This window comes from Bos taurus, chromosome 7 (genome assembly GCF_002263795.3).
Source record: "Bos taurus isolate L1 Dominette 01449 registration number 42190680 breed Hereford chromosome 7, ARS-UCD2.0, whole genome shotgun sequence".
Lineage (NCBI taxonomy): Eukaryota > Metazoa > Chordata > Mammalia > Artiodactyla > Bovidae > Bos > Bos taurus.
In genome coordinates, this window is record NC_037334.1 from 93,771,379 (window position 1) to 93,798,370 (window position 26,992).

The window sequence follows — 26,992 nt, forward strand, 5'->3', positions numbered from 1 at the left end:
AACCTTTGCAAAAACTGGTAAGATATTTTAGCAGGCTGGGTAAATGCACTTCTGTATTCCATGAGAACCAGAACTGAAGAAGCTACAGTATGGTACCATTGATAACTTTTAAGTCCCTCAAAAACAACATCATGTTATATATCCAAAAGGTAGATGTAATATAAATGTAGAATTCTTTTGCAAGAAAACCTGGTTATTCATTTAACCACAATCACTATCCCTGTACTTAGTGGCTATATTAGAATAGCCCAGTGTTTTATCACAATTGCTTTTCTAGGCTGAACTATATAACTCTATTAAAAGGAGACTATTTCTCTTCTAGGACCATGTTCATGAGCTTCAATGATCATATTAACATTAGAGTAACTCTCCAGCCATGTCAGATACTATCCATGTTGAGTAGTCACCTTACCTGAAAGTTCAGATTATAAAGTTTAAGTGAAACTCCATATTTTATATCCCAACTGATCGCTGAGCAATCCCTGCACTTTTTCTGTAAAAAGCACCATGCTATCTTGAGGAAAATATAAAAATAAAAATCTGTGATCATCACTGACTACCTGGCTGGCAAGAGCAGTTACATGCATGTGCATTGAGGTGTCTGGATTGATTCAACGAGAGACTGGACAGATTACAGTTCTTCCAGATACCCGTGGCCCACTCTAGGACTTAATCTGCAAGAATATTTGTATAGAATTGTAAGGGAAAGAACGTGCCAGGTTGGGTTCAGAATTCCAGGTTACCCACCATTTCTCAGCTACATGTGTCTCTTGGCAAATAACAGTATCTTAAACTCTAATGCTATTTTTAACATGATGAAAATAATTATACTTACTTTATAGGTTTTAAGAGTCAAATTAGATAGTAAATGTGAAGTGCCTTGCAGAGTGCCTAAGAGTTAACAAGTGAACAATATATGTTGGCTATTTGACCAATTAATTCCCCTAGCACCTGTTTTCCCTTTAAGAGAGTGGAGTTCAAGATATTGAAGCTGAAGATCCTGCTTTCAGTTGAACTTTGTGAGATTTAAGGCTCGGGGGCTCAGAGAATAAAGTCCGATTCAGGGTTGGAGGAGAGGTAATCTCCAAACCTCTGCTTGGAACATGGTGAGGCTGGAGGATTCACAGTGCCCTTTGGCACCACAAGATTTCTGGATTTGGGAGCGCCAGGAGAGAAGCAGAGGGCTCAGCAGTAGGGTACCTCCTCTATGTGGTTTTTGGGAAACAAACCTCAAGGCATGCAGAAGAAAAAACTATGGGGAACTGGTTGTGGGCAGATCTGAGAAAGCAAATATTCCAGAAATGACTGGAACAATCTGGAAGGGGATGCGGTGAACCTCGTTTTGTATACAACAGGCCAGTAGGGCCTGGTAGCTTTTGCCTTGTTAACATACAAATATAATAACAATATAAGGCAGACTAAGTGACGAGCAGTAGCCGCCATAACAGACACTGTCAAGTTCAAGGCAGGGAGAGATCAGTGTGAGACAGTGTTCAGAGATCTAGAGCTTAGCAGGCCCTCGTCCACCGGTGGAGGCTAGGTGGGTCTCTCAAGGTGGAAAAATGGGTGAGCAAAGTGTGGAAGGAACATGTGGTGGCAGTGGTGATTTAGTCACTAAGTCGTGTCCGACTCTTGCAACCCCATGAACTGTAGTCCTCCAGGCTCCTCTGTCCATGGGATTCTCCAGGCAGGAATATTGGAGTGAATTGCCATTTCTTTCTCCAGGGGACCTTCCAGAACCAGGGATCCAACCTGCATCTCCTGCATTGCCGGTGGTCTCTTGCATGGCAGGCAGATTCCATACCAGAACCACCAGGGAAGCCTAGACGCAGCGTGTACGTGGGGTTCTGTGGACAATGGCTGGAATACGTGTGTGTGCATGCACGTGCACACAAGGGAACAGTGGGGAAAGGGGTTACAAAACTAGTCTGGGGTCATACTTGAACGGCCAAAGCTTAGGGATTTGTTCCTGTAAGTGATGGGGGATGAGAGAAAAAAATATTTTGAATAGGGAAGACTATACTGAACCTAATGACTGATAAAATGAATCTGGCTATCTGTGTGGTATATAGCAGAAGAAATGCACAGGGGTTGTAAAGATGGTTAGAAAACCCTTTATAGATGTAGCAGGAGAACAGCAGGACATAATGTTAGATTGGCATAACATTGCTTACCATCTTCTAAAATAGTGCTTACAGGGGAGAAAAGAAAGTCTAATTAAGAGAAGTATGGGCTTCCATTACTCCTCAATTTCCATTCATAATTTTCTCACGACTACTTCTCCATGCCCCAGTGGACGCGGAGGCAAGCCACACTTGCTTGTTCATAAGTTACATAAGCATTTTTCATGATCCACTGAAGTGCTTAATGTGGGTCAAAAACAATCGTAATCTCTCTCTCTCAGGTCTAACTGAGACTTGTTTTGGACATATAACTGTGTTCCCATAATATGTTCTTAGGCATTTCAAACCCCAAATATTGATACATCTCTTATATTATGACAGTTACGATAGAACAGTATCATATAAAAATATCGTTTTCCCTCATTCAGACTATCCCTGAAAGAAGACCTTTCTGATAGGTTTATAAAGTGATTCAATATTTTTGCTGCTGCTAACCCCACTGCCTATTGGTATAACACAGTTGGTATCACTGCCCTACCAACATTCAAGTAGGAAAAAACATTCCATTCGACTTGAACAATGACTGAGTTTTTTCAGGACATTCTCAAAACTACAAATACTCACTTGAGCTCTTTAGCAAGATTCTTAGTAAAAGACCATCGTGATGCAGTAGGGTTTCCAGAAGCAGGTTCCAATTACAACCTGGCTGGGATAAGAGCAGTTTCAGTTGACCCTCGGCTGTCAGTCGTCCAGCTGATGGAGTCCTTTCAAAATGCAAGATAAAGATGGAGTAATGAAGTTAATTTATCTATGAAATTAATAGCTTTAAAGTACAGATGTAATGCTAACTCCTTTAAATGTCAATTCCTCCCAGATTACTGTGAAAATGCTTTCATGCTTGCTTACTTCAGGGTTGCTCAGGGAAGGAATTACATTTAATCTCTACTAGCTAAAAGCAAATTAACATTTGGTAGCCTGCCAATTTTAAAACTGATACAAAATAACCATGCCTACATTTCACAGAACTATGTTTTAGTTTCATGGAGCAAAATAAAAATAATTTATGCATCTTTGAACACATTTATTTGTTCATTTGACAAATACATGAGTGCCTACTATGTGCTATGAACTTCTTTCATTATTCACGGAAAGATGTTACAGTATGTTTTAGCTGCTAATTTGCCATGTACTATGATTGTTGATAAAATGAAAGGAATTCAAAGCTTCTGTCAGAGATCAACCATAATCTAATTTTTTAATATGTAAAAGCCATAAGTCAACAGGCAATTATCAGAACAACTCTTAAGAGTCACACTGCTACCTACTTGGGTAATAAGTTGGTCTTTTTTTTTTAAGAACTTTTTTCTGATGTGGACCATTATTAAAGTCTTTATTGAATTTATTACAGTGTTGCTTCTGTTTTGTGTTTTAGTGTTGTGGCAGTAAGGCACGTGGGATCTGAGCTCCTCCTCCAAGGATCAAACCTGCAGCTCCCGCACAGGAGGGTGAAATCCTAACCACTGGACCACCAGGGAATGTCCCCAGGGTAATCAGCTTATCAAAGAGAAGTAATTCCAAAGCAAACAAGTTTCTACTTGGGAAACTGTCATCTGCGGTGAACAGAAAATTAAAATCAGGTCCCCCAGGTCACCACATTCGTTTACCAATAAATCTGGAGATAAGGAAATGAGGTAGAAACTAAAACCTGATAGCATTATTCCCTTTTTCCTTCTAAAGTCTCAAAGTTTAGATTGGCTAAAGGTCACAGCATCTCAGATCGGCTTACCCACTCCAGTATTCTTGCCTGGGAAATCCCATGGATGGAGGAGGCTGGTGGGCTACAGTCCGTGGGGTTGCAAAAGAGTCGGACATGACTTATCAACTGAACAACATCAAAAACAACAGCAAAGTGCAGGAAATGACCAAACTTAGCCTGACTGTGGCCATAAGGATGGCGGGAATAAGGAGGGTGGCAGCGGGAAGGAAGGAGCAATGTCAAGGTGTGACTGAACCATACGTGTGCTTTAGGTGGGAGAAAGCAGAACAAAGGAAATCGCGGAGAGATGATTTGTGGCATCACTTCAAGATGAAAACCATCCACATGGTCTAGACCAAAGTTTTCCAAAGCCTGGGCCGTGGACCAACAACATCAGCATCACCTGGGAACTTGTGAAAAATGCAATTTCCCAGGTCTTATCCCAAGAGTAATTCTGGGAATGGGCCCCAGAAATCTGTACTTTAAGAAGCCCTCTCCAGGAGATGCTGATGCACACCAGGGTTTGAGAACCACTGTGGAAGGCAGTGCTTTTTGGAGCACAGGTAGCAGGGTATACAGATTTTAGCACTTTATTATTTCATTAATAAAGGCTTTATCTCTCCACTCAGACTCAAGCCTCATGGGCACACTTAGTTTATACCGCAAAGCTCCTACCAAAGAAGTAAGCATATTTAAGGGCTCTGTAAATGTTAGCTGATTGACTCATCTGCTCATAAATAGACAAACTCTTTAAAAAAAAAAAAGAGGATACATTGCCAGAATGCTAGTTTAAACAAAAGTGAGAGCATTTAAAGACATAAAATGAAATTTCAAAACATCTCCCCCTTGACTCGGCTGGGCATTTGGAACATCTCACAACCTTACGATGCACAAAATCACCTGAGCTTTGGACCAGCTCAGGCTTCCCGTGTGAGCCTCTGATAACATTAACTCCAACCAGAGAAACTCCCCAGTAACTGGTGAGGCAGTGTTAGCTAGGAAAACCTGTGCCCTGGATGGGCAACAAAGAGAAAAGCAGGGAGTTATTTGGCTCTCAGACCAGAGGAAGCACGTCGGTCAGTTCAGCAGCTCTGAATTCCTTTGGGTGTTCTCAGGTTGGTCTGGTTCTTGCAGTCATTCCAAATGTGGTACCAAAGGAAGAATCCACTTGGTGAGCCCCTTGGAATGAAATATTGAAGTATATCCTCCCAATGGCTGTCCCTGTTTCCATCCTAAACCCCAAGTGCTGACTTCAAGAAACTTGATGAAAAGCAGCTAATTGTAAGTTGCATATTAATATTGACTTAGTTTTTGAACATTTCCTACCTATCTGTTTCGCTTGAGCTGAGTGCTGACTTGAAGGATACATTTAATGAACTGGAATATCCAATCCGATGGAGTTTAGAAAAGGAAGGGGATGTTGAGAGACAGTTTGAAGAAGGAGACAGGGGCCAGATCATGGAGGAGCCAAGGTGGAGACTTTGGACCTGTTAAAGCGTTTTAAGGCAGATGGGATTCCTGACCTGGCTGCAGTATGGAGAATGAACTGGAGGAAGGGTTATGTTTTTGCTCAGGCCTTTCAGACACGGAATAAGGCAAGATAATTTGAATGTCATTTCATACAGCAGTATCTGAATACCTGGTTATAAATAAAACCTCTCGTTTACCAGATGGGAAGCTGTTTGTTGAAATGTACCTCAGTTCTTGGATCTTTCCACTTATCACAGATTTTGAAATGTACAGTAGAGTGACTCACTATAAGAAAAAAATAAAAGATTACAAACATTCCTCAGTCACTGAGCTCCGAGTAATAAATGCATTGAGGAGTCTGCACTGGGCATACGGAGAAGCATATGTTCCCTCATCCTTTGAGCTGGTGGAGCTGTGAAAGTGAGATGAGCCTCACAGAAAATGACAAAAAGGAAATTTTTTTTATATATGTATGTATCAAATATGTACATGTTGAATTCCACTATAATACAAAGAAGAGAACAGAATTGATAAATCCACTGGAACTCGTAAATCCTACATTAGCAGACAGGACAAATTTATGGCTGGGTTATATCAGGCTTATACTCATACAGTGCTGCATTTCTGGGCATGAAGAGGCCTAAGAACTCTTTCAAATCCAGGCAATAAAGGGGCTCAAAAATTACCTGTTTATGAAACTAACAAATTATTATGGAATCACTGTGAAAAATCTTGGTTGTATTTGGGTGTGTTTACTTTATGAAAATGTATCAAGTAGTTTGGAGCAGGGATAGGCTACCAACTACAGTATTCTTGGGCTTCCCTGGTGGCTCAGATGGTAAAGAATCTGCCTGCATTGTGGGAGACCTGAGTTTGATCCCTGGGTTAGGAAGATCCCCTAGAGGCAAGCATGGCAACCCACTCCAGTATTCTTGCCTGGAGAACCCCCTGGACAGGGGAGCCTGGAGGATTACAGTCCATGGTGTTGCAAAGAGTTGGACATGACTGAGCAACTAAGCCTAGCACATCAAGTAGTTCATCTGCAATTTCTGCAATTTTTTAGCATATGGTCACACCGCAATATAAAATTTAAAAATGCTAGACCCATAAGTGAACAATGGCCTGACTTTCAACCACAGCTGTGCATGGAGCACAGGGTAAGAAAAGACTGTAGTAAAGTCAGTGAAGTGAAGTGAAGTGAAGCTGCTCAGTCGTGTCCCACTCTTTGTGACCCCATGGACTATAAGCCTACCCAGGTTTCTCAGTCTATGGGATTTTCCAGGCAAGAGTACTGAAGTGGGGTGCCTTTTTCTTCTCCAAAGGAAAGTCAGACTACAATACAATTAGCCTCACTGTTCAGGTCACATGACCTTGGGGGTCCCTGCCCCTACTATACACAAAACATGCAGAAGCTGTCAGAATAGGGGAACATTAGAACGGACTCTGAAACACACAGCTTGGGATAAAACCAAGCGATGTTGGGTGCTGTTTTTCAAGACTAGATATTTACTTTAAATGAACAGCCATTATATGGTTCTACGTCCCTAAGAGATAAACTACATAAATCCAGGAGCTAAGGGTGAGAGTTCTCTCTGAAGGATACTAGAAGCCACCTTCTCACCAGAGCTCCTGATTATCCACTGGGAATTTATGTTTTCTATTCCCATAACTCCCCACAGTGTCTGGGGAAGTGGAGATCCTGGTGTCTATGGTGGAGTGAGTTTAGGAAGGCAAGCCCTACCAGGGGAACCATGAAAAATTCTACTAAATATAATGTTATACCTGCCATCATCCAGTTATTTTTGGATTCCCATGCCTGTAGTCTAGCAGGCAAAGAAAGGAGCCACTATACCGGTAAGGGTGATAACTCTGATTATCACCGAGGAGCTAGAGTCGCTACTGGACATGGGGAGCAGGGAGGCGTATATTTGCATGTCAAGGGATTCACCAGGGAGTCAAGAAATGATGCTCTCATGACTGCTAACAAGCATAAGTAGGTGGCCGAAGTAACCACATTCTGATCAGGGAATGGCAGTCATGGTTCAGCATCTCAAGAAGGGTCTCAACGTCTGTGCTAGGTAAGCAACACACTCAACAGATGACCGAGGGGGAGGGGAAGCCAGAATAAGTGGTAGAGGAATGTAATGATGATGAAAACTTGCAGACTCAGGAATAACGACAGCCAGGGATATGCTAGTTTGTCCCATTAACTCAAGAATAATAAAACTGTTTTTTTTTTTTTTCCACCAGCCATCACACCTTGAAGAATCAACGATAAATTCCAGAGAACTTAAATAACGAGTAGCGGATGTTAGTGGTACCAGGGTTAGCCCAAATGTCAGTGTCCCCACGTCCTCTTGCCCTTCCCACTCAGTTGGCACTGACCTGCCTTATGCTGTCAGAATCTGCATTTCTCTACCTTCCAACAAGGCAGGTTGGAAGTGCCAGCAAATTAACACCTCCAGAGTAGCCTTCAGCCGATAACTGAAGAAAGTTTCTAATAAATTCATCAGCATATTTGTTCCTTTGGCAGAATAACTCTGTGAGATGCCTTTCACACTGGCTCCAAGAATTTCCCCAGAAGGTTTAAGTTCCAGTTACTCCTATGATTACACTGCTCTTGATCTGCTGTCTTTCTTTGTCTCATCTACTCCCATCGAGTGTTTCTTCCACTTAGAAAATAAACTATTCTCACCTCATTCCTTGTCTCGAGGACTGCTTCTTGGGGAAATATAAAATAAGACATCAGGAGTCATGTATGGATGTGAGAGCTGGACCATAAAGAAGGCTGAGCACTAAAAAATTGATGCTTTTAAACTGTGGTGCTGGAGCAGACTCTTGAGTGTCCCTTGGACAGCAAGGAGATCAAAACAGTTAATCCTAAAGTCAGTCAGTCCTGAATACTCACTGGAAGGACTGATATGGAAGCTTAAGCTCCATTACTTTAGCCACCTGATGTGAAGAGCTGACTCACCAGAAAAGACTCTGATGTTGGGATTGATTGAGGGCAAGAGGAGAAGGGGGCGACAGAGGATGAGATGGTTAGATGCATTATCAACTCAATGAACATGAGCTTGAGCAAACTCTGGGAGTTAGTGAAGGAAAGGGAGGCCTGGCATACTGCAGTCCACCGGGTTGCAGAGAGTTGGACACGACTGAGCAACTGAACAACAGAAAATATGACATGCATGAAGGCACTTGGGATTTATCTCAGTGTTTGTTTCAGGAAAACTGAGAAAATACAGTAAGGTCATTTAGCTAATAAACATGGCAACTGGACTTTGAACCCAGGTTTTCCTGACTTTAAAATCCTTGGCTATTCCACTACCCTGTGTTTCTTTCATTCAACCTGGTTGATATTTGGTGGGTATGTTGTAATTTTCAGCCTTGAGGATGTTTGGCTCTATTCAACTTCCTTGATTGAGGATACCAAGTTTTTGACCCAAACTCAGGTTTGTGGTCTCAAAGCTGATTCCCAAATTGGAGCCATGTTATTTAAGGTATCTGGGGACTGATTTTGACCAGATGGTTCCTGTCATGGATTACTGGGTCAAATTTATACCAGAGACCATAAGTTAAATGATTCAGAGAACAAAGGCAGGGGCATAACTAAAGAGAAACCGAGTAAAAGCCCTAAAGTAGGAAAATGAAAGCAGAGAAGGAAAAGCTGTATTACCATTCTACTTTCGCCTTTCCAAAACTAATCCTTCCAAATCGTGCTAGGAAAATAAGACAAATATTTAAAGCAGTTCTATCATCTTTCTCTTTAGTACCTAGGAAAAGAGCTTGAGGAGATAAAAAATCCAAAATATTTGCTGCACCATTTCAATCAAGAATGTACAAATTATATGTACTTATAACATTGAAAATGCTTGCATACATCTTAATCTATATAATGGGTATAGCCAAGTCTCTATGATCTTTATAGTTACAGATGATTCAATAAATAGAAATAAGACAGGGTTCATCTGCACATTCACATATAGGGTTTGCTTTGATTTTTAATAACTTTATCCACCTAGGTAGATGGATACTCTTACACAGTCTCATTTTTTTCAGAGTTGACAGTATCTACAATAATGGGTACACAACTTAAAGAACAAGTGTTTGACCTGTAAAGACCTAAATTATTTCTTGATTTCAGTAAACTAAACTTTTTCACTTAGGATGACCCTATTTCTCAAAAATCATCTGAAGATATATTAGTGCCCCAAATTCATAGCCCCAGCTTCACACTTTAGAGTTACACAAGTTAGTGTATCTTATTTCTAAAAAACAGGTGAGAATCTAATTTTAATTTTAAAAACAATACTTCATGCCAACGATTACTTCTGAACTCCCCCAGAAGTGCTATTCTAGCACCTGGGGCACTAAGATACTGGATCCTACTGACTCACTCAACCATCCCTTTAGAGGACCAGAAGTTCTCTCTCTGGGGTCCTTTAACTATTACTGGTTCTTATCTGCTGCTGCTGCTGCTGCTAAGTCGCTTCAGTAGTGTCTGACCCTGTGCGACCCCACAGATGGCAGCCCACCAGGCTCCCCCGTCCCTGGGATTCTCCAGGCAAGAACACTGGAGTGGGTTGCTATTTCCTTCTCCAATGCATGAAAGTGAGAAGTGAAAGTGAAGTCGCTCAGTCGTGTCCGACTCGTAGTGATCCCATGACTGCAGCCTACCAGGCTCTTCCACCCATGGGATTTTCCAGGCAAGAGTACTGGAATGGGGTGCCACTGCTTTCTCTGGTCCTTGTCTACCACATAATAATACCTTATTAGAGGAGTTCACGAAAGGTCTCTTCTGACATCACACTTCTGATATAAGACCCCACGAGAAAGTAGTTCAATAATCTTTCCACTTTATCACACTTCGAGTTGGCTTTTTAACATGTTTGGATAACTGATAAGATCTGCCACTTTCTGAAACATAGTTCTTTCCTAACACAGCAGCATTGAATGACTGTTAAGTAAGCACTTACGTGGTGGGTGCCGTGTAGGCATCTAGCTAATTAAATCCGCATGACTCTGTCATGGGAATATCTCAGAAGCTAAGAAAAGATGTTACAAGACCATGAGAAGTAGACCATGGTATCGCACCCTGTTTTCAGGTGGAGAGATATGATCATATTGTATTTATATCTCAATTTCCTCACAAAGATACAAGCTATTTAACTTTCCAAAATTACAAAACTATACAAGTCTGCAAACCTGTCTGACTAATCTGAAAACCTATAGTTGTCTTTTATCTTCTCATTGCTGGCTCCATTGCTATATTCTTTTTTATATAATACATTCAAGCCATAATAGAAAAGGAAAGATATGAAGAAATATCTAGCTTCATCAAGTATCCAGCTCACCTGACACTTTCACTTCTTTTAATAACTGCTCCACAAACATGGCTTTTTCTCTGAAAATCTTTTCAAAGATCCAGCTGCTTGTCCATCCACACTCTGGAACAGCCATGTAAGAGCTTTGGTGTTCAAAAATCTCTCATTACTTCTCCCCTGACTGTTGGCTCTATGTCAAAGCTTGGCATCTCATCAGAGTACAAGTTCTCTAAGCCTTTTTCTTCAGTGCTGTGGAACAGCCTGACAGCAGCTGCTGGGAGACCAAAGTTCTCTTTTGTCCTCCTCCCCAGATGTTCAGCCCTAGGTTACTAGAAGACACCTCCTCAGTAGACCATTTTTCCCATCACTGAGCTTTACCACTCAGATCAAATGTTTGAAAAGAGTTAAATGTACCATTTAAAGTGGTACTATCTGAAACAATGCTATAATAACTCATTTGTTCCTTAATCCACTTATTCAGTAAACTAATATTTGCTGGCTGATTTCTAGGTGCAAGGTGACAGAGACACAACAATAAGTAAAAAAAAAAAAAAAGTCACTATTTTTACAGAATTTAGTGGGGAATACATATATAGTTTAAATGGTCATACAAATAAAGATGAAATTACAACTATGAAAACTCAATCAAGGAAAAGCACACGATGCTACTAGAAGATGTAGTAAGAAGTAAACTAGTCTTTGGGGTTGATGAAAAGCTTCCCTACAGAAGTCACGCAGAGCTGAGATATGAAATTACATTGACATTAACTAAGTGAAAGAAGAAGAAGGCCTTTCAGGGTAAGGTAAGGCATGTGCAAAGATCCTGTGGCAAAAAGGAATATTTTGTGGCAAGAAAGTGTAAAAAAGGCTAATGAGTGAAAAGCAAAAATCACAGGCTAGTGTGGTATGAGAAAAGGTTGCAAAGATGGGTGAGCCACATCTATGTAGGTTTTACAGGCCATGGTAAATTTTGTGTGCATGTTGAAGGATAAAGAGGAATTCACGGAAGGTAGTGAACAGTTAAGTGTGAAATGATAAAATTTAGTTTTGAAAATAGCTTTGGATTTGAGAAGTCTCTGGCTGTAGTTTGGAGAATATTAGAAATGGAAGCCAACACATACATAGGAGGAAACAGAGGTGTCACTGCAGTAGTCAGGAAAGAGACGGAGCACGAAGGCAAGGCTGGCACTGTGGATAGCAGATATTAGGAGCTAAAATGAACTAGACTTGGTATGAGCTGGGAGAAGGCAATGGCACCCACTCCAGTGCTCTTGCCTGGAAAATCCCATGGACGGAGGAGCCTGGGAGGCTGCAGTCCATGGGGTCGCTAAGAGTCGGACACGACTGAGCGACTTCACTTTCACTTTTCACTTTCATGGGTTGGAGAAGGAAATGGCAACCCACTCCAGTGTTCTTGCCTGGAGAATCCCAGGGACGGGGCAGCCTGGTGGCCTGCCGTCTATGGGGTCGCACAGAGTCGGACACGACTGAAGTGACTCAGCAGCAGTATGAACTGGATCTCTTGGACAAAAGGAGGGAAGTGTTCAGGATGCCTCCTGGTGTCCGGCTTATACAACCATGTGTGTGCATGTGTGCTAAAATGCATCAGTCGTGTCCGACACTTTGCGACCCCATGGACTGTAGCTCACCAGGCTCCTCTGTCCATGGGATTCTTCAGGCAAGAATATTGGAGTTGGCTGCCATGACCCCCTCCACAGGAGATCTTCCTGACCCAGGGATCAAACCCGTGTCTGTCTCCTGCATTAGCAGGTGGCTTCTTTAGCACTCGGGCCACCTGGGAAGCCTCTATACAACCACGTGCAGGTACAATAAATCAAGATGGAAATAAAATAAAAGAGGATCAGTTGGGAGGGGAGTTTCCTAAGTTCAAATATGGTCATATTGAGCTTGAGGTCTGTGTGTGTTCACTGGGTGTAAATCTGAAGAAGACATTCATGTATGAGTCACACACGAGTTAGTAGGTCTGCAGTCCTAGGAGAGATTAAAACTAGAGATATGGATTTGGGGGCAATTCAAAGTACATAAAACCACAGGCATGCGTGACTTCACCTAGAAAAGGTTCTATGATAGAATGCTAAAGATGCTCAATATTTAATGGCCAGGCCAAAGTAGATGAACCTGCAAAGGAGACAGAGAAATTTTATTGCCCATCTTTTTCCTCTAACACCTAGCACATGCCTTACTTGGAGAAAAATTTTAAAATGCATTTACTGAAAGGATGAAGTGAATACATCTTGGTAAATTGCAGAAAGGAAAAGACTCACATGGCATATAGTATAATGAAGCTAAAGGTAGCTTAATATTTAGGCAGTGGCGAAAAAAAGGATATGAATCCAAAACAGGATTACATTGAGTAAAACCATAATGAAAACAAAAGCATAGTAGAAAGAAATATCTACAGCTCAGAATGGACTGGCCATGAATCAAAACATCATGTTGTCATCATAAAAGAAAATGAGCAGTGTAAAATGAATGGACTGTTTACTCACACTGATTATGCTACTTGGATTCAGTGTATGGTTATGACCTACTTAGCTAAGGAAGACCTGAAAAGTATTTGGAAATATTTAAAGAACCACAAGATGATGAAAGTTGGGAAAATAAATAAAAAACATTATACTGCAACAATGGTATAATTGACTAAGATAATGTTTTTTCTTCAACATTTATATGAAAGCACAGTATGCTGTCATAGTATCAATCCTGAGATTAATATATTCTCCACATGCCTTAGTTTAATCTAGTATGAAACTGATTGCCCTTTCTAAATCAACTCAAATTGCTAGCCTACTACTGCTAGGGATAATGAATACAGTACATTTTACTTATTGCCTTGAAAATACATACACTTTCCCTAAAGTAAACTCTTCTAAACTATTCCAGGAGTTCTAGAAGAACATGAACAATTCTATTTTTACCAATTTATACACTTCATAGGCTTTCTCTAGAAATCCTATAGACAAATTTATGATGCATACAGCTATTTATGCATCTGTAACTCTTGTTGTAAGTCTCAATCTTATGTCCTCCTTGCTCTGCCTCTTCCTTCTCACTTACTTTTAATTCATTATCTTAATATATTTAATATTGTTAAAAGTCAACTTAAATCTCTCTGAAACAATGCACAGCTGTAAATAAATAAGCAAATAGGTGATTAAATTCCTAAGATGCATCATAATTAAATATTTTGTCTCAGCCTCACCCTTTCAAAATAAAAATCACAATCTATTTTCAGTTCTTCATTATTTAACCCATATGTGTTTCCCTGAACGGTTCATTTTAGTTACTAAGGTGAGGGATGGAGTTTGAGCCTAATTTGTGGGGTAAAAACACAGAAACAGCTGATATATGTGAGGAAAGGGAAAGGTGAAATTTTTAAGGTTACATGATGGTAGCCTAGGAATTCCCACTGCAATGCTTGACAGATGCAAATCAATAAGATGAGTTATTCTGAAATTACTTTTATTGCTATCCTGGCTTCCTCTGACTGTACCACTCCTCTGAACATGTTGGATCATAAACCATGTGGATCGGGTCTTCCTAAGCAGATTATATAGGAAGATTAGAGAGAATAACTGTCAGGAAGTCAGGGTAGAGGGGCTCATACTGTACTTGTGTGGGGAATTCAAAAAGGCAAAAGAGAGAAACAAAGGCATTTCAGGAGAGAAAATGAGATTTAAAAAAAGACTGAAAGCTAAGGACAGGCAATAAGTAAAAGCAAAAACTGTAGAATAACTATGTCTTAAAGACAAGAGAAGAGACTGAGAAGTAGAGCAGAGAAGAGTGCTGGGTGCCCCAGGAAACAAGCCAGGCAGGGTGGGAGAGGCAGAGGCTCTTCTTGAGCGGTAGAACGGTATTTTTGTTGTTGTTAGTCCCTCAGTCGGGTCCGACTCTTTGTGACCCCGTGGACGGTAGCCCACCGGGCTCATCTGTCTGTGGGATTCTCCAGGCAAGAATACTGGAGTGGGTTGCCATTTCCTTTCCTGAGAATAGTATTTAATATAAAACATATTAAATAATAGTAAAAATAGTCCATAGTAATAATGGACCAAGGTTGTTGTGATGTGTTGGAGAGAAAGACTGACTGGATCTAAAAGAACTATGGGGATGAATCAATTGAACGTGATAATACACTAGGAACAGGCAACAGAGAGCTCAATGGACCACAGCCATAACATTCAAAGATGCTTGCTCTTTGGAAGGAAAGTTATGGAACCTAGATTGTGTGTTAAAAAGCAGAGACATCACTTTGCTGACAAAGATCCATATAGTCAAGGCTATGGCTTTTCCAGTAGTCATGTATGGATGTGAGAGTTGGACCATAAAGAAGGCTGAGCGCCAAAGAATTGATGCTTTTGAACTGTGGTGCTAGAGAAGACTCTTGAGAATCCTTTAGACAGCAAGGAGATCAAACCAGTCAATCCTAAAGGAAATCAGTCCTGAATACTCATTGGAAGAACTGATGCTGAAGCTCCTATACTTTGGCCATCTGATGGGAAGAGCTGATTCATTGGAAAAGACCCTGATCCTGGGAAAGATGGAGGGCAAGAGGAGAAGGGGGTGACAAAGGATGAGATGGCTGAATGGCATCACTGACTCAAGGGACATGAGTTTGAGCAAGCTCTGGGAGAGGTGAAGGATAGGGATGCCTGGTGTGCTCCTAATAGAAAAGACACCATGCTGAGAGGACAAGGGAAGAGTAAAAAGAAGGATCCGTGAGGACATCACGCTGGATTTCCAGTAATATGGTGGTTAGCTCAAGAAATATGGACAGCCAGACACAGGATACTGGAGTAAAGGAAGTGCCCAGAGCTAGAAATCCTCTGTACAGAGGCTCTAGGGTAATACATGTAGATCAAAGAACTCCAAAAAATGAGGTTTCTCTTTCATTTAAAAATTTATTTTTACCTTAATAAAATTAAGCTGCTTTCATTACAGGAAATTTGGAAAATGCACAGATAAAAATTAAAATCAATCACAATCTTATAATACAAAGATGCAAAGTAAAAGTTCTCTAATGTAGAGTTCATATACCCTTTCAATATTTGTTTTTCTATACATCCTATTTTCGGGCTATACGTAGAGTAGTATGGCATAGCTTGTGCATGTGTGGGTGCAAAGTCACTTCAGTCATGTCTGACTCTTTGTGACCCTATGGAGTGTAGCCCCTGGGTGCCTCTATCCATGGGATTCTCTAGCAAGAACACTGGAGTGGGTTGCCATGCCCTCCCCAGGCGATCTTCCCCACCCAGGGATGGAACCTATGTCTCTTATGTCTCCTGCATCGGCAGGTAGGTTCACTTCACCACCTGGGAAGCTGGTATGTTTGGCATATCTCAATTGTGTCCCATCTTCCAATACCTGTTCATCCCTTGGGAAACAGGGGTTCTCATAACCTGTAAGTTTGGGGGATTTTACACTAGATCCCTCCTTCAGGTAAACACCATATAGGTTAGTATATCAGAGCTCCTGCAAGTAGAACCATAAAAAGATACTTTACACAATGAATAACTGACAATCTTAGGTTTTTCTTAAATGCCTGTTAACATCACCCTGAACTGTTCTCCCTTTGAACGGTGGAGGGGCAGCTGTCTGGTGCTTGGGCTTTAGGAGCAGACAAGCTGAGCTTCAGTCTGTCTCCTAGATTTGCTCTCTTCAGCAAGTTGCTACCTGCACGTCATTTTACTCTCCATGAAAGCAGACTTCACAGACTGGGTGTGAGGCTTGAAAGAGATAACGTTCACGAAGGACTGGGCATGTCAGTTTGAGAGTTATCACTCTGAAGCCTGGGTTGGCTTTGATTACTGCATCATTACTAAGCTGCAGTTTTCCCATAACTATAAATCGCAATTATTTGCCATTTAATATTTTTCAAAATCAACCTTTTTAATGACTCCACAGTCGTCTATCACACGGCTAATCCATAAGTGAGTTGTCTAATTGCATACTGTGAGACATTCGTTTCCATTTTTTCCTTTCACAAATAATACATTGATGAATATCCTTGTATATGAAACTTTCTCAACAGCTCTGATTAATTCTTATGATTGATTCCTCGAAATAGAATTGCTGGATAAAGGGCTATAATATTTTTAAGGTTTTTGATACAGTTTATTATATTGCCCTCCAGAAAACTTATATCCGGTTGCATTTCCACTGTGAGCTGTGTAGTTACCAGCATGTTCTAGTCTTTTTGTGAAGGTCCTAGTAAAGATAGCTTGCCATAATCAAGCAGAAATAAAGAAAAGTCTTGTTACATGAAAAGGCATTTGAAAGATAAACCCATTGACCCTCTGACTCCCCAGGCTCTAGATGGCTGAACAGAACAAACCTGGAGGTGGAATTCTTCCAGAGCTATGCTTAAAGAAGTAACTCCAATGATTACAGGTTAAGATAAAAGCAGATAATAAAGATAGATTAAAGCAAATGTGATCGTAACATGAGAGCAAGTATGTTTAGAAGTTTGAGAACTCATCACAATGACACATGCTGTTTGCTTAAGTCATGTTGTAAAAGATCCAGTTCCTTCAGGTGTTTGCACTAATGTATATCAAAGTCAGTTCTTTAATTCTCAAAGACATAAGAGTATATTTTCATGCCAGCTGCAGCGTATGGAGATGACAGAGTATTAAAGGCTTTCATCATAAAGAATTGATGGGATCAGTCATAAGGAATTGTTCAGGGATGGTGAAAATATTTTATATGTAAGTCAAATAACAATACTTTGAGGTCCTTGAAGGTAGGAGGATAAATATCTCATTAATCTCGGATTCCCCATTACGTGCAAGGGGAAAGGCGCACGACAGGTAAGCAGTTAACCTTTACTGTGTCTGTAGAGACTTCTGAAAGAGGTTTTCCTGCCCTCTTTTTCCGGGTGGGACTCTTGTTCTTCAAGAGAGAAATACAGCCAGTCCATTTATATGGTGAGATCACTAACAGTGTATTTCCAAGATGAATCAAGAATGTGCAAGAATTAACAATATCTCCTTCAGCTCTACATGATATATTTATTCACAGATACCAAGGAAAGGGACTTTCCAATGATATATTCAGCAAAGACTCAAACTGACATTACACGTAATGCCACAAAATGTCATCAGATTACTCTGGAAGTACGTTTCATGCTTTAAATGATTTTTCTTATGTTTAAATGCCGTTGATTAAATAATAAAAGTGAAAGACCCTATTCATAATTTTAAAAGTTACTCCTCTCTCAAAACTCTTACCTCAGGCTCTGAGTGAGTTACATGAATTATCCAAGATTATTGCTTTTTTTGCTTTTTTTTTTGACAATTAGTTGGAGAACTGTCACATCCCCAGTCATAGATCAAGAATGAATTTTAAAATGGCTAGGCAATTGGCTAAAATAAAAACTAAATTCCAAAAAATTCACATTTCTCTATCACTTTAGTAAAGCTATGTTAGGAGCATGATTGTGAGGCCTGTATCTTGGCTTCTTGGGCTCAAAAAGGACATACACTCTTTACTTACCTGTGTAGTGTCAAAAGTTTTGAGTTCTTTTTGTAAGATGTATTTACCTCCATGGATAAGAGTTTCTATTAAATGTCAAAGGAATCAAAGAACCATTGATGGTATAGTTTTTACAGGTCCTCACCTGAGTAAAGAAGGGTAGAAATGGGATATGCAGGAAAGCCAATGTAATGGTTGCTTGAAAATTGGCTTCAAGGAATCTGAAGAAGAATCGCCCAGGCCATGCTGAAAAGTCCTAGTGAAATAAAAATCATTATTTCAGAATATACAGGAAATATTAACTATTAAGACCATCAGAACCCATTTTTTCTTAGTATTTAAAGTTAACTGATTTTATACAAAACAGTATTGTGCTAGAATGAACAAACACACCCACTTGGTATTTATAATTTAACAGATGATTCAGAGGCCTCTGTGAAACAATCTTTACACTTGGGAAGATATGATGATACCATTATCATTTCATTTTTTAAAAGATTCACATTATGAAATTTATAAAAAATGTATCAAAATGGTAAAATGAATACCACTCATTTCGCCCTCCCTCACCTGGAACCTAATAAATGTCAATATTTTGTCATTTTTGCTTCAATACTGTAAAAATGATTAGCATAAGGGTATTACTTTTTACTCTTTAAAATGATATATAAATATTAAACAATTAAAATAATTTATAATTAATTTTTTATGCTCCTATGGGCTTACAGAAGGCAAATGAAGAAGAATTTAACTGTAAAATATAGGACGGTGACTTCAAAATTAGAACAATTTGGCCAGAATAACTGGTCTACAACTACCTTTGGAGAAGTAACTGTAACATTTTTCTAGGCTGGCCCCAATTCAACAATAAATCTTGAGGTAATACGAAAGGATATGTTACATAAAATCTTTAGTAGATAGCTTGGATAATAAAATATTTATAATAACAGAAAACTATATTTGCCTTCCTACATAGAGTTAAGAGTCACAACTGGGAGTATTTGAGAAATGGAATTGTTTGAAGTGGTGCTGTCCCTCTTCATCTAGAGTACAAGAGCAATAGCATTTTTTAAATAATATGTAGAAAGGAATTCCACTTTGAAAACCCATCCCTGTCTTTACATCCTCCTTCCTATTTCTTATATCCTCACATTCCCAAATTTGACCTGCCTCTCCACTGTTTGTCTGGCCAAATAGAACACCTTCTCATTAAAGATACTTTGACATTTTTTTAGACTTTTAATAGATCTCCTCCTCTTTGAAAGCCATTTTTTTTTCCTCAGTAAATTTCAGATAGAACAAAATTCCTTAAATAGGCTTCAAAATGAGGCTGTCCTATTTCCATCCCATACCTTCCACTGTGTGAACCAGAGAAACAGGCACAGGCTAGGTCAGGACACCAAGACATGCTTTTCTCAAGAGTCTGGACTATGTATTAGCAATGAGGAATCACGGTTATAGCATAGGAGTCTTATCAGTTGTTTTACATTTTAGAAAAATCACTTGTGCACTAGTGAGGAAAGTTGATCGTAGAAGATTAGGGCTAAAGGAAGGGAGAAAATAAAGATGATATTTCAGTAAACCAGGCAGAAGAAAAGTCCTAAACCAAAGTAAGAAGCAGAGGAGATAGTGTGTATGGGACAAATATAAAAATATATAAAACTAATAAAATTAACAATATTCATTCCCTAATAACATGGGGATGGAGACAGCAGAAGGGAGGAGGGAGAAGGCAGAAGATAAAAGGAGAAATCTGGATGACTTGCTCTGCCCTTATTGGCTTTGCTTCTTGTTAGGACTTTACCACCTGTCCTTTTACATTCACTTCTTGCTGCCTGCTCCATACCCAAGGGGAGGGTCATAGAAGATCATAATGCACCTGCCTGGGAATGCACAGGAGTTCTGGAGCCCGGCATCCTGGGCTGGAATCTTGGGTGGGGTCTTTATTAGATGTGTAGTGTTGTGTTGCAATTGTGATGATTGAGATGATGCATACACAGCCCTTAGCAAAGTGCCTGTGCATAACAAGGGCTCAGCAAATGTCAAGTAATACCAGGATGGTAACAACTGTAGCAGATACTTCTCGAGAAGGTCTACCACTACCTCAGAACTGACATGGAATACTTGATAGTCTAAATGATTGTCTAGGTACAGTTGTATCCTCAACATTAGGAAAAATAATGGAGGATCTAATAATAATAAAATGGTTATTTGGTGCCAAAATTCTTAGACTACAAACCACTGGCAATGCAATACTTGCCAGAACATTTCTGCCAGTCCCTAAACTCTTTCCCTCCACTGACAGTTGCGCTGGTAATAGTAAGGTTATTTGGCAATAATAAATGTTATGGCAGATGTTTATGGTCTCAGAGGAGGTGGAATCTGTATGAGCATTTAATTCCACAGCAAGATCCCAAATTAGTTTCATTATTCTGGAGAGTATAACAGGGTGAAAATTGGCCCACAAGCCTCCATGGGAAAATGAAATGATGATCTAGCTATTAGATAACCTCTAATGATGTCTTGGTGTACAGTTAAAATAGAAGATGCTCTAAATAATTCATAGTGGAGAGTAAAATACAACCGTATGAGCAACAGAATAAGAACTTTGATATTGCAAATGTGGATACTCCTTTAAAAACAGGTAATTGTTCGTAGGTTGAAGTAGAATACATTTTCTCAGCTTTCCAAATTAGTGGCCTCTTAAAGGGAAAACTATAAATTTGGGGAAATTCCTTGCCTTGCCTCCAACGTCACACCCCTTCTCTATTGTTAACGTCATACTGGCTCTGGGTTGATCACACCACCCCACTTGAGCACATTATACCAGATTCTGTCTCTTTGGTTTCCTCATCTACACATGTTGCCTTCTTTCATTTTCTCATTAACAACACTGACTCCTTAGCCTTATGTAGCCAGTTGCTGCTAGAATAAAATAAATTCAATGCATATCCAAAAGTAGGATACGCTAAAAAGAGTTAGCTGGGTTTTATGCTTCTCTTGCACCACCCTGCTTTTGACTGCCCTCCTGGGAGGCTGAGTCCCATGATATGAGGCTATTGAAATAAATCTCCAGGATGGAATTGAGGAAGTCCAAGGATGCAAGTCCACAGGGGAACAGGGTTCAGGTCAAATGTCTGGTATCATCAGTGGCTACCATTGGAGGTACTCCATAAATAAAAATAACCAGAGAAGACCACATTTCAGAAGAAGGAGAATTAGCTTGAGACTGAACTACTGAGATAACACTGGAACACCTGAGATAACTGAGGATATATGAGTCCTTCTGATGCCCCTGAAACCATAGTTGACTAACCATGAATATATGGGTGAATGAGTGAAAGTCACTTAGTCATGTCTGACTCTTTGCAATCCCATGGACTACAGAGTATGGAATTCTCTAGGCCAGAATACTGGAGTGGGTAGCCTTTCCCTTCTCCAGGGGATCTTTCCAACCCAGGAATTGAAACCAGATCTACTGCATTGCCAGAGAAGGCAATGGTAACCCACTCCAGTACTCTTGCCTGGAAAATCCCATGGACGGAGGAGCCTGGTAGGCTGCAGTCCATGGGGTTGCTATGAGTCGGACACGACTGAGCGACTTCACTTTCACTTTTCACTTTCATGCACTGGAGAAGGAAATGGCAACCCGCTCCAGTGTTCTTGCCTGGAGAATCCCAGGGACGGGGGAGCCTCGTGGGCTGCCATCTATGGGGTCGCACAGAGTCAGAAACGACTGAAGTGACTTAGCAGCAGCAGCAGCTACTACACTGCAGGCAGACTCTTTACCAGCTGAGCCACAAGGGAAGCCCATGTAGAGATAACCAAATTCAGTCTACTTCACCATTTAAACATAGTTGGAAGTCACTGCTTTTCTTTCATAAAGCAGGGCTACTAGCCCCTTGGCATTAAGTGAAAGAAATCAAGGTAAGATACTTGGAGTACAATAAGGCTTCCTACATTTCTCCTGCCCCAGGGCTTGTGTTTCTCAAGATGGAAAATACATCTTTGAGGTTAGAAAATGATGACCTGAAGTTAGAAAATGACTGCTATAACGTTTGGTCTAAAGAAAGTGTTAGTTGCTCAGTTGTATCTGACTCTTTGAGACTCCATGGACTGTAGCCCATCAGGCTCGTCTGTCCATGGACTCCCGGCAGGATATCGGAATGGGTAGCTGTTCCCTCCTCCAGGGGATCTTCTCAACTCAGGGACTGAACCTGGGTCTCCTGCATTACAGGCAGACTCTTTACCATCTGAGCTGCCAAGGAAGCCCCAAGAATAATGGCTGCTGCTGCTGCTGCTGCTAAATCGCTTCAGTGGTGTCCGACTCTGTGCGACCCCATAGACGGCAGCCCACCAGGCTCCTCCGTCCATGGGATCCTCCAGGCAAGAACACTGGAGTGGGTTGCCATTTCCTCCTCCAATGCATAAAAGTGAGAAGTGAAAGTGAAGGCGCTCAGTCGTGTCCGACTCTTAGCGACCCCATGGACTTCAGCCTACCAGGCTCCTCCGTCCATGGGATTTTCCAGGCAAGAGTACTGGAGTGGGGTGCCATTGGGAGCGGGCTGCTATTCCCTTCTCCAGGGGATCTTCCTACAGAGTAAATACTGTTTTTTGTTTTTTTTTTTTAAAGGAGTGAATAAACAGAAGATATTGTCAGACTTTCCTTAGTGAAAAGGAGGGTGAATTACAGGGGCCATCTGTGAAGTCAGTCTTGGGTGGTACAGAGCGAAGGGATAGATTGAAACAGGCCATATGATGAAGAAACAGAACAAGACTTGATCCTAGAGTACCAGGCAGGAACCAGCTACTTAGAGATTCAGGGTACTGGCCTTCCTCAAAACCAATGACTTGCTGTTTACCAGTGTTTTACTCTTTTAAGACCATACATAAAGCGATTTGATTTTAGTTTTGTTTTTTTTTTAATAGTTATTTCCCTCAAAAATAATGTTTAGATGGAAGAGAACAAAGGGAGCCATTTAATCTAAACAAAATGGCTCAGAAACAAACTCTGTTTACTGGGTCCTTTTGCATTCTGCCAGATACTTCTTTAAAAAGTAAGTGGCTTCCGTGGTGGCTCAGACGGTATAGCGTCTGCCTGCAATGAGGGAGACCTGGGTTTGATTCCTGGGTCAGGAAGACCCCCTGGAGAAGGAAACGGCAATCCACACCAGCACTCTTGCCTGGAAAATCCCACAGACGGAGGAGCTTGATAAGCTACAGTCCATGGGGTCACAAAGAGTTGGACACGACTGAGCAACTTCACTTCTTCTTCAAAAATACATTTTACATATTTTTGTTTCTATTTCCATCTAGTCCACATTCATTTTTAACAACTTTATTGAGATATATAATTCACAAACCACAATATTTGCTCATTTTAAGTACACAACTAAATGATTTCTACTATATTCACAGTTATGCAACTTTTACTACTATCTAATTTTATACTGGAGAAGGCAATGGCACCCCACTCCAGTACTCTTGCCTGGAAAATCTCATGGAGGGAGGAGCCTGGTAGGCTGCAGTCCATGGGGTCGCGGAGGGTCGGACACGACTGAGCGACTTGACTTTCACTTTTCACTTTCATGCATTGGAGAAGGAAATGGCAACCCACTCCAGTGTTCTTGCCTGGAGAATCCCAGGGACGGGGGAGCCTGGTGGGCTGCCGTCTCTGGGGTTGCACAGAGTCGGACACGACTGAAGTGACTTAGCAGCAATTTTATACCATTTTCATTAGGTTCAAAAGAAACCCATTCTCCCTTCCTCTCCCGCCCCTGACAATCGCTAATCTATTTTTTGTCTCTATGATAGTCACTCAGTCATGTCCGACTCTGTGACTGCATGTACTATACAGTCCATGGAATTCTCTAGACCAGAATACTTGAGTGGGTAGCCTTTCCCTTCTCCAGGGGATCTTCCCAACCCAGGGATCGAACCCAGGTTTCCCACACTGCAGGCAGATTCTGTACCAGCTGAGCCACCAGGGAAGCCTGACTTTCTGTCTCTATGGATTTGTTTATTCTGGAAGTTTCTAATAAGTTGAGTCACACTATATGTACTCTGTGTGTATGGCTTTTTTCACTTAGCATGCAGGTTTTGAGATTCATCCCTGTTGTAGCATCTGTCAGGATTCCATTTCTTTTTAGTGGCTGAATAATATACTACTGTATGGATATGCCACATACTGTTTATCTATTTACCAGCTGATGGACATTTGGGTTCTTTCCACTTTGTACTACTATGAAAAATGCTGCTATGAACTCCTGTGTGCAAATCTTTGCACGGGCATGTGTTTGCATTTCTTTTGTGTATATACCTAAGAGTAAAGTTACTGTGTTTATGACCACATGATGCTCAACATTGTACGTGAGCATCCCCTATGCTTACCATTTTGAGGACCACCTGTCTCCAGTGCACCAGCCATTCTTGAGGTATGAAAGAAAAAGTTTTAGACCAACATGTTCTGTTTCATTACGGACAGTGAAGTAATTTCAAATAACTAAAGAAATAAACAAGCTAACCTTAAAACTCCCAGCAACCAGTTTGAAACCAAACTACAGAACGAGCACTGAAATACCTTGGAATTTAGTGACTCAAAAGTCATGTGAATGACATCAAGTGAACCCCAAAGATAGGTCTGCCGTTCCCTGGCTCAGTGATCAACATTCTGGCCTATTTCTGATGACCCAGCCTTTGCCTGGCATGTTGGTACTTGCACTGAAATTCATTCTCCCATGTTATTAAGTGAGGTAACACTGGAGACAATCAACTTTCAAAAAGTTTCCACTTTTAATTTTTATAGGACGCATCAAAACATTTTGAAATATATATAATGTTCAATTTTAACATTAAAAATCTTATCAGACTTTCCTATAACACTTGAGGGTGAATATTTCAACTTGCTCCCTGATGTGACACCTGTGTTTAATCCTGGTGCTTAATCATAGGGCCTAGGGAGGCAAGAGTATTTAATGAGTTGAAACTGAATTGTATTTACTTAAAATTCTAAAAATTAACTTTAATTTGCTAGATAGAAACTAAAACTAACATTCTGTGCAAGCAAATGTAACACATGAAACCACTATTTCGTATGTGTGTGAACGTGCATGGAGTGCACGTCTGAAAGAGCAGCGTGACTGCCTTTATGAAAGAAGATAAGCATAACCACAAGTGATAAGCATTTCGGAAAATATACGGTGAATATTTTATGTTTCAGCAGGTCTCTTTCCCTGGAGGACAAACCTAAAGTACTCCTTTTACAACATCCTAACAGAAATCTACAAAGGGGAGTTAAAAAAGGACACACGTATTTGCAAACACATTTCATTCTTTCTGAAAAGATTTAAAAATCATATTTCTGCCCTGGGATTTAGTACTCCTATGCTAAGCTCGGAGAGGAAAATACATTCAGTTTATCTGTCAGAACTACTTGGAATAAAAGCAGTCACCTTCAAGAAAGGCATATCACATAGAGTGACAAATGTCAGGCATAGTTTATAAAAATCCAATGCTATCAACATCTGATTCCTACTTTTAACCAATTCCTCAAAGCATATAACCTAATTTTTAAATGTGAGATAGATATACAATTTTTTTTTCTCGAAATGCTAACAATATGACAACTTCATATCCTGGCTGTGGAAAGAAGCTAAATAAATCAATAGAGTTCTTGCAGCACACACACTTTTTTTTTTTTCCTATTAGGTGTGGAACATGTTGCCCTGTAGATTTCCTTTGTCAATAGAAAGCAAAATATATTTTAAAAATTAGATTTATACTCTAGGAAAGCAAATTAAATTTTATACCAACATGAATGGATAAAATCTGTGAAAATTTTTATGATCTGAGAAATAATAAAAAATGAAAGTATATATAGACTTTTATTCATGCTTTAAAGCAAAACCACTATGTTTTATATTAAAAAAAAAAACAGAGGCAGTGCTTGGTAGAAAATGTTCTGCAATTCTGGTTTAAATTAGCAATTTAAATTTGTTGAATGAGGTTACTGTGCAATATCTAATGCACAAATCATAGAGATCTGAGTACTTGTAGAGTTGTTTAAAAATGTATCAAAAGGCCACAGGTTAACAATAATGAATGTATGTTACATTAGTATTATTATTAAAATACGCAACCTTTGATGATAATTTATTTGCTTTACAAATGCATTGGGGGGTTAAAATTTTTCTATTCATCTGTGACAGACCATGAAATTCAATATTGCTCACCATGACCAATCCATGAAATTTGTCAACTTTGTTCCTGATTTTCACAAGGCCTTCCCCTTAGATGAAATGACCCACTGAACTAAGAGCACAGTAATTTTTTCATCTATGGTAAATCAGTTTAGTTTACTAGGATTTATTATGGGCTTTAGAACTTGAGCTTTTTGTGATTATGCACCATTATACATATAATCCCAAATTTATGGCAATTTATCTCATTATTTGTTTCCCTTTCTGAAAGAATTCTCCATTTCTAAAATTAGATCTCAACGGAAAGGTTGCCAGAAGAAGCAATCTGTAAACAATGGGTCTGTTGAAAGTTCAAGAGTGGGTGAAAATTACAGGGAAATTTTGAAAAAACTTGTTAATTACCCTTAGAATTCCTAACACAAAAGTTACCGAAAATCAAGATTTATATATTGCCTTTACCAGGATGGTACAGAAACAAATACTTTGTCAAATTTATCTTAAGAAATACGAGTCTGTATAATTTTTACTATCCAAGAACCTAAGAATATGCAATATTTAATCTTTTAAGATAAACTGACTACTTTGGAGGAGGGTTTAAACGAAACTATATTAATGTTTCATTATAAGATT

At 40.0% G+C, this 26,992-nt stretch overlaps 1 protein-coding gene across 2 annotated transcripts in view; it reads right to left on the reverse strand.

Moving 5' to 3' along the window:
* MCTP1 (multiple C2 and transmembrane domain containing 1) overlaps nucleotides 1–26,992 on the reverse strand; it is a 1,071,916-nt gene that overhangs the window by 250,863 nt on the left and 794,061 nt on the right. For both annotated transcript variants that reach the window (XM_059888261.1, XM_010807608.3), the window contains 2 exons: nucleotides 18,310–18,420; nucleotides 2,748–2,887 (listed from right to left, as the gene is read on the reverse strand). In XM_059888261.1, coding sequence (XP_059744244.1) covers nucleotides 2,748–2,887; nucleotides 18,310–18,420 — 251 coding nt within the window. The remainder of the gene's footprint in view (nucleotides 1–2,747; nucleotides 2,888–18,309; nucleotides 18,421–26,992) is intronic.